Source organism: Megascapheus bottae, chromosome 17, assembly GCF_031878675.1.
Source record: "Megascapheus bottae isolate mThoBot1 chromosome 17, mThoBot2.hap1, whole genome shotgun sequence".
In the NCBI taxonomy this organism is placed as follows: domain Eukaryota; kingdom Metazoa; phylum Chordata; class Mammalia; order Rodentia; family Geomyidae; genus Megascapheus; species Megascapheus bottae.
In genome coordinates, this window is record NC_143525.1 from 25533126 (window position 1) to 25547960 (window position 14835).

The following is a 14835-nucleotide window of genomic DNA, read 5'->3' on the forward strand; positions in this document are numbered from 1 at the left end:
CTAGAAGTTTCTTGAGGAGGACAGGATTTTCTCAAGCTATAGAAAGATTACTGCTTGTGGCCAGGCAGCCCTAGTTACAAGGCTTTTAGAAAAACTTATGTAAAACACTTGGAACAAGCTGGGCTTGGTGGCACACACCTGTAATCCTAGCTATTCAGGAGGCTGAGATCTGAAGCCAGCTCCAGCACTAAAGTGCCTGTGAGACTCTTAATCTCCAATTAACTACTAGAAAACCAGAAATGGAGCTGTGGCTCAAGGGGTAGGGTGGTAGCATTGAGCTGAAGAGCGTAGGGACAGTGGCCAGGTCCAAAGTTCAAGCCCCATGACCAACAAAAAAAGGGGGGGGAGTGGTTGTCAGGACTTCGGCCTAGTGGTAGAGTGCTTGCCTAGCATGCATGAAGATCTGAGTTCAATTCCTCAGTACCACATACATAGAAAAAGCTGGAAATGGTGCTGAGGCTCAAGTGGTAGAGCTCAAGCCTTGAGAAAACACAAGGACAGTGCTCAGCCCTGAGTTCAAGCCCCAGGACTAGCCAAAAACAAAAACAAAACACTTGGAACAGGCCTCAGACATAGCATGCAACCCTCACTAATTACTGCTACTGGGAATGGGAGGGCTCTCACTGAACTGACAGGAAGTCCTCTGAGCTCTAGAAATGGAGCTCACTGCTAGAGTGCTTGCCCTAATATGTGCAAACAAAGCCATGGTCCCATTCCCAGCTTTGCACAGGGAAAAAAAAAACTCTTCTGCCAGATGAGTTTTCATGGATAGCAGAGGCAGTCTGAAAGTCTGCATGATCTTTCTAAGCACATAGAGGCCTCTCAAGAGCCACTTGGCAGCTACTATCACACAGCCCCTATGATGCAGGTGCAGAGAAAAGAATCAACACATATTTATGGAGCCAGGCAAGTTTACAGTAGCCTGTGCCTAAAGTCCCAGCTACTTAAGAGAGTTCGACATACAGATTAGGAAGGAAGGAAGGAAGGAAGGAAGGAAGGAAGGAAGGAAGGAAGGAAGGAAGGAGAGAAATGGAGAGAGGGAAGGGGTGGGGAGAGAAGGTTGGTTTATGGAATGAGCTGAACAAAGGCCTGAAACATATTCTAATTTCAACATTGATCCAAGACAACTCTGCAGTCGTTCTTAGTGCATATTTACTCAGGCTCATCACTGTATACTGGGCTTTGTTTTAGGTTTGCTATTGGATGGTAAACACAGCCCTTGCTTCACAGAAGGGCAGACAATCAACAGAGGGAGAGACAAACATTCAGGCTTTTAGTGTTAAGTGACAAGAAGTAAGGGCTTGGACCGGGAGTTTGGCCTAGTGGTTAAAGTGCTTGCCTAGCATGCATAAAGACCCGGGTTCGATTCCTCGGTACCACATACATAGAAAAAAGCCGGAAGAGGTGCTGAGGCTCAAGTGGTAGAGCTCTAGCCTTGAGAAAGTCCAAGGACAGTGCTCAGGCCCTGAGCTCAAGCCCAGGACTGGCAAAAAAAAAAAAAGAAGTAAGGGCTGTGTGAGGAGGTGAACTTTAGAAAAATCTTGAGTCCCTAGGAAAGCGTGGGCTCACCCTCACAGAGACTAAAATGGCCTTTCCAGGGGCTCCATCAGCCCTGCAGGGCCAGTACACGTGGCTCCTCAAGGTGCCTTACAGCTCACACCAATTTGCATACTTTGCCAGCCAATGCAATTTTTTTTATTTTCAGGGCTGTTTGAACTGTAAAAACCTAAGCCCTGGGCCCCCAAAGAGGGTGAAGAGATTATGGCCTTACCACCACTGGCCTGTTCCCCAGGAAGTTCAGATCGCTGTTTTCGCCAAACAGGTAACCTTCTGGATGTGTGGAGTCAAACTTCTCTCCTCCCATGATGAAGTGGCTGGCAAAATAGCTGCCTACAGAGGGCACAGACAGAAAAAGAGTCAGACAAGCAGCCATCAAACTAAATAAAGCAAAAAAAATAATGAGTTGCTGTTGTTTAAGCCGTCAAACAAATTATTAGATACATTTCTTCTTTCTTTTTTGGTTGGTCCTGGGGCCTGAGCACTGTCCTTGAGCTCTTTTCTTCAAGGCTAATGCTCTACCACTTTGAGCCACAGCTCCACTTACAGTTTTTGAGTGGTTGATTGGAGATAACGGAAGATCACAGTTCAAAGCCAGCCCAGGACAGGAAAGTCCATAAGACTTTTATCTCCATTAACCACCAGAAAACTGGGTGGTGTTGTGGCTCCAAGTGGTAGAGTGCTAGCCGTGACCAAAAATGCTCAAGGACAGTGCTCAGTTCAAGCCCCATGACTGACAGAGAGAGAGAGGGGGGGGGGGAGGAAACACCTACTAAACTTAATGTGGATAGAATTACTCACCACAGGGGACAGAGTGAGCATGCATGAAGATCCAGGTTCAATTCCTAGGTACCACATACTTAGAAAAAAACTGGAAATGGGCCAGGAGTTTGGCCTAGTGGTACAGTGCTTGCCTAGCATGCACAAAGACCCAGGTTCGATTCCTCGGTACCACATACATAGAAAAAAGCCAGAAGTGGTGCTGAGGCTCAAGTGGTAGAGCTCTAGCCTTGAAAAGGTCCAAGGACAGTGCTCAGGCCCTGAGCTCAAGCCCAGGACCGGCCAAAAAAAAAAAAAAAAATCACTCACCACAAAGTAAGGCAGTTCTCAAAATAACAAGCAGGAAAATATCCTGTGAGAGTGATGGTGTTAACTACTGAGGGACTAATTGTTGGAAGTTATCCATCAAAAGTAAGAAACAGAGCTGGGCCTGGTGGCTCACACCTATAATCCTAGCTACTCAGGAGGGAGATCTGAAGATCAAGGTTCAAAACCAGAGTGGGCACAAAAGGACCTGGGACTCTTATCTCCAATTAACCTCTAGAAAACCGAAGTGTAGCTTGGCTCAAGGATAGGGAAGTAGCCTTGAGCTGAAGACCTCAGGGACATAACCCAGGATGAGTTTATTGCAGTTTGTAACCAGCACAAGCGAGAAAGTACTGAATAGTTTATCTCCAATGAACCATTGACATGGTGAAAACAGATCTGTGGCTCCCGTAATAGAGAACTAGCCTTGAGCAAAAAGAGGTTGGGGACATGCCCAGGTGCTCCCCTCAAAAAAAACAGGGTTGGGAGCACAGCCTATTAGTAGAGTGCTCACCTAGCATGCACAAAGCCCTGGGTTTGATTCCTTGGTACCACATACTCAGAAAAGGCTGGAAGTGGTGCTGTGGTTCAAGTGGCAGAGCTCTAGCCTTGAGTAAAAAGTGTCCAAGGACAGTGCCCAAGCCTGAGTTCAAGCCCCAGGACTGGCAAAAACAAACAAACAAAAAACAAAAAGTTAGAAACAGGGGCTGGGAATGTGGCCTAGTGGTAGAGTGCTTGTCTAGCATCCATGAAGCCTTGGGTTTGATTCCTTGGTATCATGTACACAGAAAAAGCTGGTAGTGCTCAAGTGGTAGAGTGATAGCCTTGAGAAAGCCCAAGGACTGTGCTGAGGCCCAGAGTTCAAGCCTCAGGACCAGAAAAAAAAAAAGTTAGAAACAGGCTAAGCAGTGGTGGCTTGTACCTGCAATCCTAGCTGCTCTGGAAGCTGAGATCTGAAGATAATAGTTCAAAGCCAGCCCAGGCAGGATAGTTTGTAAGACTTTTTATCTCCAATTAACCAGCAAAAAAACCAAACACACATACACACACACACATACACACACACAAAACAAACAAACAAACAAACAAACCAGGAAGCTAGCTGTAATCCTAGCTACTCAGGAGGCTAACATCTGAGGATTACAGTTCAAAGCCAACCTGGGCACTCAAGTCCGTGAGACTCATCTCCAGTTAACCACTACAAAGTGGAAGTGGCTCAAGGGGTAGGGCGGTAGCCTTGAGCTGAAGAGCTCAGGGACAGCGCCCAGGCCCAGAGTTCAAGCCCCATGACCAACCAAAAAAAAAAAAGAAAGAAAGAAACCACGAGTATGGCTCAAGTGGTAGGAGCACCAGCCTTGAGCAACAAAGCTAAGCAAGAGTGTGAGGCCCTGAGTTCAAGCCCTACCACTGACATACCCAAAAGTTAGAAACAAGAACCACTGAGGAACTCAGCGGAGTCACCCATCAAAACTTAGCCACACAAAAGCAACCATCTGCAGTGATACAGCCTGCAGTTCATCACTTAGGAAAGCTTATTATCAATTATTTATGCCTTGCCCTTGCTAGATCTATTTTCCAAGTGCATAATTTATAGAGGGAGGTGCCTAGCTGCCTTTAGTAGAAAGCAGCCTTCTCAAGTTAATGTGAATCAGTTACTGCCGAGCTTAGCAAAATGTATTTTCTATACATTAGGTGAAATTAGAAAAGTTCCAACTTTAGCTGAGTGTGCTAGCATAGGCCTGCAGCTATGACAGCCAAGCAACAATAGCAAACCCTGCCTCAAAACACCAAGAGCTAGATGAGGACGTAACTCAGTGGTACAGAATATGCTTAGCACACACTAGGCGAGGGTCTGACTCCCAGCACTGAAAAACAAAAGTATATTGACAGATGGCTTGTTGCAAAATAAGTAAGAAAGGAATGGAGAGAGGTAAATTTGGGATGTAGAGCTGTGCAGCTTGAGTTCAGTGTGGGAACTCTGAACAAGCAGGCAGGAAGGTGGGGCACAGATCCACGGGAACCAGCTTGCAGAAGGCAGTGAGAGGGAGTACCCTCCTGAGAAGAGGGTAATCTCTTTCTCAATGATAAAAAATGAAAGCAAGTTGCTAGGTGCCAGTGACAAAAAGCACATGGATACTGTCCAGGCCCTTAGTTCAAGTGCTAGGACTAGAAAACATACCAAACAACTTTCCAGCTGCCCCCAATTGTCTGGTCATGTTTAATTCCTACTACCATCCTCAGCCTTAAACACGAAACAGAAATGAGCTTCTTCTAGCTATTTCTCATAAACAGACTCAGAAGAGTCAGACTTGCACTGGGCATCTCCTCTGAGCATGTATGTGAAGTGCAATCATGTTCTATGTCACTTAGTCCTCTCCTTACTGAATAATGTTCCCCTGCATAAATATCTCACATCTTTAGCCCTTCACTCACTGGTAGGCATATGGGTTCTTTCCAGTTGTGTGTGTGTGTGGGTTTGTGTGTGAGTCCTGGGGCTTGAACTCAGATCCTGGTCACTGTCCCTGAGCTTTTTTGCTCAAGGTTAGTGCTCTACCACTTAAGCTGCAGCCCTACTTTCAGCTTTTTAGTAGTTAACTAAAAGTAAGAGTCTCATTGATCTTCCTACCCAGGCTAGAAAGATCCACAGATCTCAGCCTCTTGAATAGCTAGGATTACAGGCCTGAGCCACCAATCTCAGCTTACCTTTTGTCTTCTTGATGTCTTTTGAAGTGCAAATGTTTTTATTCTAAAGAAGCCCAACTTATCATTTCTATTTTCTATTTTTATGGATTATGGGGGGAAGGATACTTTGAGGCTTCAATTCAGGGACTGAGCACTGTCCCTGAGCATTTTTGCTAAAGGCTAGCATTCTACCACTCGAGCCAAAACTCCACTTCCAGCATTTTTTGGTGATTAACTGGAAATAAGAGTCTCACAGACTTTCCTGCCTGGGCTGGCTTTAAATCTCAATCCACAGATCTCAGCCTCTTGAATAGTTAGGATTACAGGCATGAGCCACCATGCCTGGTTTTGATCATGATTTTAAGAGTATAGCTCAAGAATGCCTAATATATATGGGACCCTGAGTTCAATGTCCAGACCGAAGAAAAAGAAAAAAAAAAGAAGAAAGAAAATTCATAAGAATGTGCTACTGAGGTTATACATTAAGAACTCTTGCTGGGTACGATGGCACACGCTTGTAATCCTAGCTACTCAGGAGGCTGAGCTCTGAGGATCACTGTTCAAAGCCAGCCCAACCACTGACTCATCTCCAATTAATCTCTAGAAAATGGGAAGTGGGACTGTGGCTCAAGGGGTAAGGCAGTAGCCTTGAGCTGAAGAGCTCAGGGGCAATGCCCAGGCCCAGGAGTAGGGCGGTAGCCTTAAGCTGAAGAGCTCAGAGATAGCGCCCATGCCCAGAGTTCAAGCCCATGACTAGAGGAAAAACAAACAAACAAACAAAAACCTTGTACATGGAGTGCTGGTGGCTCATATCAGTAATCTTAGCTACTCAAGAAGCTGAGATCTGAGGATTGCAGTCCAAAGCCAGCCTGGGCAAGAAAGTCCAGCTAGGGCAGGAAAGTCCATGAGACTCTTATCTCCAATTAACCAAAAGAAAACTGTAAGTGGAGCTGTGACTCAAGTGGCAGAATGCTATCCTTGAGCACAAAAGCTAGTGCCTAAGCCCTGAGTTCAAGCCCCACAACTGACAAAAAAGAAAAAAAAAACAAACTCTTTATAGTCCAAATCAAATAAAATTTTCTCCTATATATTTTTCCAAGTTCCAACTCTTGGGAGTTGGGGGCTTGAACTCTAGGACTGGGTGCTGTCCCTGAACTCTTCAGCTAAAGGTTAGTGCTCTACCATGTAAGCCATAGCACCACTTCCGGTTCTCTGGTGGTTAACTGGAGATAAGAAACTCACTGACTTGGCCAGGAGTTTGGCCTAGTGGTAGAGTGCTTGCCTAGCATTCATGAAGACCCAGATTCGATTCTTCAGTACCACATACATAGAAAAATCTGGAAGTGGTGCTGTGGCTCAAGTGGTGGAGTGCTAGCCTTGAGAATCTAAGGACAGTGTTCAAGCCTTGACTTCAAGCCCCAGGACTGGCAAAAAGAAAAAAAAAAGGCATTTATTAGAATGATATTTATATATTCTGCTATAAAAAATAGTGCGAATGGTCCTGCTACAGTCTCACAGACTTTAGTGCCTGGGCTGGCTTTGTACTGTGATCCTCAGATCTCAGCCTCCTGAGTACCTAGGATTACAGGCATAAGCCACTAGTGCCTGGCTTCAACTCTTCCATGTAGGTCTCTGAGTCACTTTTCAAATAACTATATTTGAAATAGATATACTTTATTATATATACCCTCCAATTTACCTATTTAAAGTATACAAGCTGGGCTGGATGCTGGCTCACGTGCTAAAGCATCTACTTTGCAAGCATAGGACATGAGTTCAAACCCCAATACAGCCAAAAAGCAACAATAAAATATACAACACAGTGGTTTTTAGAATATTCACAGAGTTGTGCAGTAATTCACCATTATCTAATTTTAGAACATTCTGATTGTCTCAAAAGAAAACCATTAGCAGCCACTCCTTTCTCCCTTACCCCAGATGCTGGCAGTCACTGATCTATTTTGTCTCTGGGGTTGCCTCTTTTGATATTTCAAATAAGTGAGATTATGTAATATTTGGCTTTTTGAATTCAGCTTCTTTTACTTAGGATAATTATTTTCAGGATTTATCTATGCTGTAGTAAATATTAATACTTCATTCTTCTTTTTAATCAAATATTATACTGTATGGATTTATCATATTTTACTTATCACTTATTCCACTTCTATGTTTATGGACATCTGACTTAGTCTACCTTTTTGCTATTATGAATAATGTTGTAAGTATATTTAAGTGCAAACTCTGAATGAATGTATTTGTTTTCCCTTGGCAACAAGAAAAAGTGAATGAATGGAGCTAGTAAGTCATACATTAACTAGGCCTTTGAGAAACCCTGTTTTCTCTGTGTGTGTGTTTATGTTAGTACTGAAGCTTGAATTCAGGGCCTTATGCTCTCACTTGGCTTTTTCACTCAAGGCTGATGCTTTACCACTTGTGTCACACATCCACTTCTCTGTGCCCATTTTAATTGGATAATCTTTTTATCATTGAGTTGTAAAGTTTACATACGGTAGGCGCAACTCCCTTATTATCTGTATGACTTGCAAACATTTTCTTCCATTCACTGGGTTGTCTTTTCACTGTATGATTAATTTTTAATTAACTTTTGGGGTAAAGAAAGGGTCTGCTGTCCTGCATGCAATGCTAGGATTTGAACCCAGGGCCACATACATACTAGGCAAAGCTACTATCACTTGATACATCCCCAGCTTTTAAGAAAGGATATGAGTTCATTTTCTGCTTTTATTATCAAACTGTCCTAGTAGTATTTGTTGGAAAGACTATTCTTTCTCTACTGACTTGTCTTGATTCTTTGTCAAAGTTAACTGGTGACAACAGAATTTATTTCTAGCTCCCAGTTCATTCTATTTATCTATAATATTGATCCTTCTGCAATGTCTTGATTATGGTAACATTGTAATTTAGAAATTCAGTGATAAACATACTCCAAGGAGAGGAACTCAAAGGCATAACTACGCCTTCAATAAATACTATTTATGGAAACAAATTCCAGGAAATGGAACATGGGATTTTTGATGTTGTTAAAAAAAAATCCATCCGGCACCAGTGGCTCATGCCTATAATCCTAGCTACTCAGAGGGCTGAGGATTATGGTTCACAAGCCAGCTTGGGCAGAACAATCCATGAGATTCTTACCTCTAATTAATAACCTAAAAATTGGAAGTAGAACAGTGGCTCAAAGTGACAGAACGCTAACCTCAAGCTAAAGAGCTCAGGGACAGTGTCCAGATCACACAGCCATCCAAAAGATAAAAACAAAAACTATCCAGCTTTGATTGGTTGAATAGTCTATGTCCTTTGAATGTTCATAGAAATTTGAGGATCAGCAGGTTAATTTCTGTTTTTTTTCCTCCCAGTTATAGGGCTTGACCTCAGGGCCTGGGCACTGTCCTTGGACTTTTCTTAAGGCTAGAGTTCTACCACTTGAGCCACAGCACCACTTCCAGCTTTTTTTCTATGTATGTGGTACCAAGGAATCAAATCTAGGTCTTCGTGCATGCTAGGCAAGCAATCTACCACTAGGCCAAACTCCCGGCCCCTAATTTCTGTTTGTTTTTTTTAAGTCTATCACAATCCAGGTACTGGTGTCTCATACCTATAAAATGCCTAGCCTTGAGCATAAAAGCTCAGACACCACCCAGATCCTAAGTTCAAGCCCCAGGACCCTTACTCTTCTACACACACACACAAAAAAAGCCTGTTGTGAGTATGAAGGTGATACAATCAATTATTATAGATCAATTTGGATTACAGTGACATCTTCATTATATTAAGTCTTCCAATCTATGAATGCCACTGAGCTTTTGTGGTTGCTAGGAAGGCACTCTACCACTAGGCCAAACTTGCAGCCCCAAAAGATTGTAATTTTTATTTACTTATTTAGTCAGTTGTGGGGCTTGAACTCTGGGCCTGGGCGCTGTCCCTGAGCTCTTCAGCTTAAGGTTAAGCTCTACCATTTGAGCCACAGCATCACTTTTGGTTTTCTGGTGGTTAACTGGAGATAAGAATCTCATAGATTTTTGTGCCAGGCTGGCTTTGAACCATGATCCTCAGATCTCAGTGTCTTGAGTGGGTAGGATTACAGGCATGAGCCACTGATGCCCGGCTTGCAATTTTTAATTTTGTTGCATTTTTTTGGCAACTAAAACCTCACAGAAAGAGTGATAAAACAGAATCATTAATAGTTCCCTACCTATAATTATAGCTACTTGAGACCACAAGGCAGAAATATCATGAGCTCAAAGCCAACTTGGGCTACATGATAAGATTCTGTCTTAAAAAAACAAACCAGGGCCCAGTGCAGTGGCTCACCACGCCTGTTATCCTAGCTACTCAGGAAGCTGAGATCTGACGATCAAGGTTCAAAGCCAGCCAGGGCATAAAAGAACCTGAAGCTCTTATCTCCAATTAACCTCGAGAAGAAGTGGGGCTTGGCTCAGGGGTAGGGTGGTAGCCTTGAGCTGAAGAGCTCAGGGACAGTGCCTAAGCGGAGATCAAGCCCTAATAATAATAATAATAACAACAACAATCCAGGGCTGGGAATGTGGTTTAGTGGTAGAGAGCTTGCCTAGCATGTGTGAAGCCTTGGGTTCGATTCCTTAGTACTATGTACACAGAAAAACCTGGAAGTGGTGCTGTGGTGCAAGTGGTAGAGTGCTAGCTTTGAAGGAAAACAAAACACCACAATCCACTGAAAATATAGAAAGGCTGTTAACTGAATGCTGGTAGCTCATGGCTGTAATTTTAGCTACCCAGGAGCCTGAGATCTGAGGATAGTGGTTTGAAAACAGCCCAGGCAAAAAAGTCCACGAGACCTCATCTTCAGTTAAGCACCAAAAAAGCTGGAAGGGGAGCTAATGTGGTTTAAATGGTAGAACCCTAGCCTTGAGAAAAAAAAGTATAGGGATAGCACCCAAGCCCTGAGTTTAAGCCCCAGGACACACATGCAAGCATACACAGATACACAAACACAGAAGGGTACATATTGTCGTGGCTTGTGCCTGTAATCCAAACTACTCACTAGGCTGTAGTCTACTAGAACATGAATTGAAGACAACCTAGACAGAAAAGTCCTCGAGACTCCACAAGGTAAAAAGCAAGACTTCAGATATAGCTCAAATGATAGAACAAGCATAAAGCCTGCTTCAAACTCTGCTACTAACAAAAAATAATAAAACTTAACTATAAACCAAGCTCCAATAGCTCATGCTTGTAATCGTAGTTACTCTGAGTATCACAGTTCAAAGCCAGCCTGGGCAGGAAACTTCATGAGACTCTTATCAAAATAAAAACAAAATAGTTATGGTGACTGGGATGTAGAAGTTCTAATCCTATTTTCTGCTTCATTGTCAATATAAACTTGCTGTAAAAATTTTTCTCATAGGAGTTTGGCCTACTGGTTTGATTCCTCCGTACCACATATAGGGGAAAAAAAAAAAGAGCTGAAAGTGTTGCTGTGACTCAAGTGGTAGAGTTCTAGCCTTGAAAAAACACAAGGACAGTGCTCAGACCGAGTTCAGTCCCCACCACTGGGGGGAAAAAAAGAGTTGGAAATGATAAGCCAATTTTTTTTTTTTTTTTGCCATTTCTGGGTTTGAACTCAGGACATGAGCACTGTCCTTAGGGTTTCCCTAGGTTAGAGCTCTACCACTTGAACCTCAGCACCACTTCCGACTTTTTTTTATGTATGTGATACTGAAGAATCAAACCCGGGTCTTCATGCAGGCTAGGCAAGCACTCTACCACTAGGCCAACCTCCCAGCCCTTAGCCAAATGTTTAAAAAAAAAAAAAACAACTTGAGTTGGGGACACTGGACATGGTTGGACATGGTGGTGCATGCCTTTAATACTAGCAATAGGAACACTACAGCTAGAGGATCTGAAATTTGAGGCCAGCCTGGGCTACCCAGCAAGCTCAAGGACAGCCTGGGATTTAGCAAGACTGTCTCAAAAAAAAAAAAAAAAAAAAGAAAGAAAGAAAGAAATTGTTGCTAGCTGAGGGTGTGGCTCATTGGTATAACAAACACAGCAGGCATGGGGCCCTGGATTCAAACCCTATACCCTAATACCAAAACCAAACCAAACAAACAACAACAAAAAAACTTGATCAAATACACACACACACACACACACACATGTGCACGTGTGTGTGTGTGTTATACACACATATAGTCAACACACCTATAATCCTAACATTTGGGAAGCTAAGACAGGAAGATTACAAGTCTGAGGCCTGCCAGCTACATCTCAAGACCTTGTCTCAAATGATAAATACAGCAAGATATAAATGAATGGATGAGTAAGGCACAGTCAGGTAAAACTTGTTAAAGACTGGCAGCATGGAATACAGGATGACTTTCCACTTCAAGTATTAGTGAAGGGAAGTTTTGGTTTAGTCTACCATACTCTTGTTAGCATCATCCAGTAGTCACACTTGTATCCCATGGGAAACACCTTCCAGAAATCTATGTATGTTTTGTATTTTGGGTTTTTTTTGGGGGGGGGATGTTTTTCGTTTGGGAGGGGGTTCATGGGGCTTGAACTGGCCTGGGCACTGTCACTGAGCTGTTCAACTCAAGGCTACCACCCTACCCCTGAGCCAAGCCTCACTTCCCATTTTCTAGAGGTTAATTGGAAATAAGAGTCTCAGGTCCTTTTGTGCCAAGGCTGGCTTTGAACCTTGATCCTTAGATCTCAGCCTCCTGAGTAGCTAGGATTATAGGCCTGATCCACCCTGCGTGTTTTTGTTTTCTTGAGAGTCCTGAAGCTTGAACTCAGGGCCTGGGTACTGTCCCTGACCTTTTTCTTTTTTTTCCCCTCAAGACTAGCACTCTACCACTTGAGCCTGAGCATCAACTTCCAGCTTTTTCTGTTCATGTGGAATTGAACCTAGGTACTGAGGAATGAACCTAGGACTTCATGCATGCTAGACAAGCACTCTATCAGGAAGCCACATTTCCAGAGGAGATCTACCTTTGTTGATTCTGTCATGTGAAGGAGGGATTAATAATCTCCTGCAGAAGCAAACCATACTTGAAAACTCTAAACTCAGCAAAACACGTTCCATATTCTGATTGATAAAAGCCAAGTGATTTAAAGGGAGAAACCCCCCCCCTCAAAACTACTTCATGATTTTGTCTTTAAAACCAAAACATGCTATCTTATCTTTTTGGGGGGGATGAATGTTGTTGTTGAGCGTTGTTTGGATTTTTGTTTTCTTTTGAGATATGGTCTCACTGGGTAGCCCAGGGCTGGTCTGAAACTCACTATGCAATTCAGGCAGACCTTGAACTCTGCACCCTTTTGCCTCAGCCTCCTAAGTGCTTGCATGACAGGTGTATATCACTTTACAGATGCTTTCTTTGCAAGCGTTTTGTTTTGTTTTTCAATAGTCCATATATTTATAGTCCATAATTAGCAAGAGCTTTATTAAAATACTAGTGACCCACCGCTTTATCTTTCAAGAGCCTTTCCTGAAAACAGCTCTAACACTCATCTCTGCAAGGATTCATTCTCTGGCACAATAGCATGAAACCATTCTGGCAAGCACTCGGCAGGGAAGCAGGTTCATTGTCTGGTCCCAGCTTTTACCTGGCAGAAACTGGAACCACTGCTGAGAAAGCTGCTAGGCTCATTCGCATGTCTTTATTCTACCAAAACGAGCCCGGGATCCGCTCCAATTCTGACACCTCACTCCAGGGATCACCAAATTCCCTACAATCGCCAGAGAGTTGGTGTGGGTCACACAGTCCCCGGAAATTTTGCGCACAGGAAGAGCGGATGGCTGGGTCATGAGCCAGCAGTTCCCACTGGCTGGGTGCTCACTCAATTGGACTACTCCAGGGTCAAAATCCTCCCGCACCTCCAAGGCCCATGGCCAACGCCACAAAGGAGGCTGAGGCGGTTACCTTTCCAGGGGAAGGTACGCTTCTGAACACAAGCACCCTTCCATGCATTTTTAACACTTTGGCCTGCTCCGGATCTCTCCCCACGCCAAAAAGCCAGACTTGGGGGGCATGGGAGTGACCATCCGCACTCAGACTCCCCAGCGTTTCTGTTGAACACTTGCGGGTTTTTTTTTGTTGTTGTTTTGTTTTTCCTTCTGGCAGCATCTGCAAAAGGACCAGCCCTGCAAACCCGGGTCGGGCTCTCTCTGCTCCTGCACTAACCTCTCTCCCCACCCGCCGGCACCCCCGGGCCTGGATGAGGCATGGGGGAGGGGGGGGCGATGCACACCCAGCCGGGTGCCTGTCACCGCGGCCCGGCCCTCCGAGCGGCCGGTAGTGCACGGTGTGTGCCGGGCAAGCCCCCCCCTGGGGGGCCCGGCGCTCAGCCCTGGACCGGTGCTCGTCCCCGTCTGTCGCAGGGCAGCTTACCGGGGGCAGCTCGGGTTCTCCGCCGAGGGTGACCCCCGTGGTCCCGCAGGCTGCCGGCCGGCGCGGCAGCCTCCGCGGCTCCCCGAGTCCGGCCTCGGGGCCCCCGGCCTTCTCCACCTCCCCGAGTCGGGACCGTCCCCCACGCCCTCCGCACCCCCCCTCCAGGCGCTCACCGGACTTGGGCGGGTAGCGGTACACGGAGTTGGACGGGATGTCCACCTCCTCCACGCCCGCGTGCTGCCGGCTGGTCAGGGCCCCCATGGCCGCGGCGGCTGGGCGCCCACTGGCCCCTCCACGCCTCACCGCGGACGCCGGCCCCACGCCGGGTGCGGGGGTCGGCTGCCCACCGCGGCCGGCTCGGCTGCGGCGGCACTGCGGCTCTGGTGACGGGGAGCCCCGGGCACGCCGCGCACCATCCTCCGCGGGGCACTGCAGCGCCGCCTCTGCCCGCGGGGGGCTGCGGGGGGCTGGGCCGGGGGGCGCCGCCACCACCGCCACGGCCGCCGCCTGAGGCCGCGTGATGTCAACGGCGGCTCGCGCCCCCGCCCCCCGCGGCAGTCTCAGCCAATCACGAGGCGGGACAGGAGAGCCCCCGTCTCCGGCCAGCCAATCATCGGCGATCTGCGGCGGGAGCGGCGGCGCGTGCCTCGTGCAGGGGGCCGCGGTGGGACCTGCGGCGGGGCTGCACCGCGCGAACACCCAGGCCTGAGCCTGGGGAGCGGAAGGAGGAATCGGGGTTCCCTCCCACAGTCTATTTGCCTGCTGCTCGGATGACCACGCAGGGGTCCTCCCTCCCTCCCCCCAAACCCTGGGGCCCACGAGGCCAGGACGGACCGGAGCTCGATTGCTTTTGTCCCAGCATCCCCCCAAGCACGCTTCCCCGGGCCTCAGCTCCTCGGCCTGGACAGGGGCTTCCCGGCCTCCACTGAGATGCAACCCGGTCCTCTGCGCGTGGAGGCAGCTCCTTCACACCTCCAGCACCCGAACCGAACCCCAAGTGCTGTGCCAAGCCCAGCTCCCAAAAGTTGGCTAGACTGAAGTATTTAATGTGGATGACTTCTCTTGGAGGCCTTACCTGTTGTCTGTGGACCCCTCGTCCAGTTCAGGTAACCTT

At 46.3% G+C, this 14835-nt stretch overlaps 1 protein-coding gene across 3 annotated transcripts in view; it reads right to left on the bottom strand.

Annotated features, from left to right (window-relative positions):
• The window catches only part of Rnf157 (ring finger protein 157), a 57406-nt gene extending 43174 nt beyond the window's left edge, over positions 1–14232 (bottom strand). For 2 of the 3 annotated variants that reach the window (XM_090350353.1, XM_090350352.1), the window contains exons 1-2: positions 13895–14232; positions 1772–1890 (exon numbers count right to left, since the gene is read on the bottom strand). In XM_090350353.1, the coding sequence (XP_090206479.1) occupies positions 1772–1890; positions 13895–13982 (207 nt within the window). In that variant the 5' untranslated portion in view covers positions 13983–14232. The remainder of the gene's footprint in view (positions 1–1771; positions 1891–13894) is intronic. The other variant, XM_090350351.1, reaches the window with a different exon arrangement.
• Between the last annotated feature and the right edge of the window lie 603 nt (positions 14233–14835).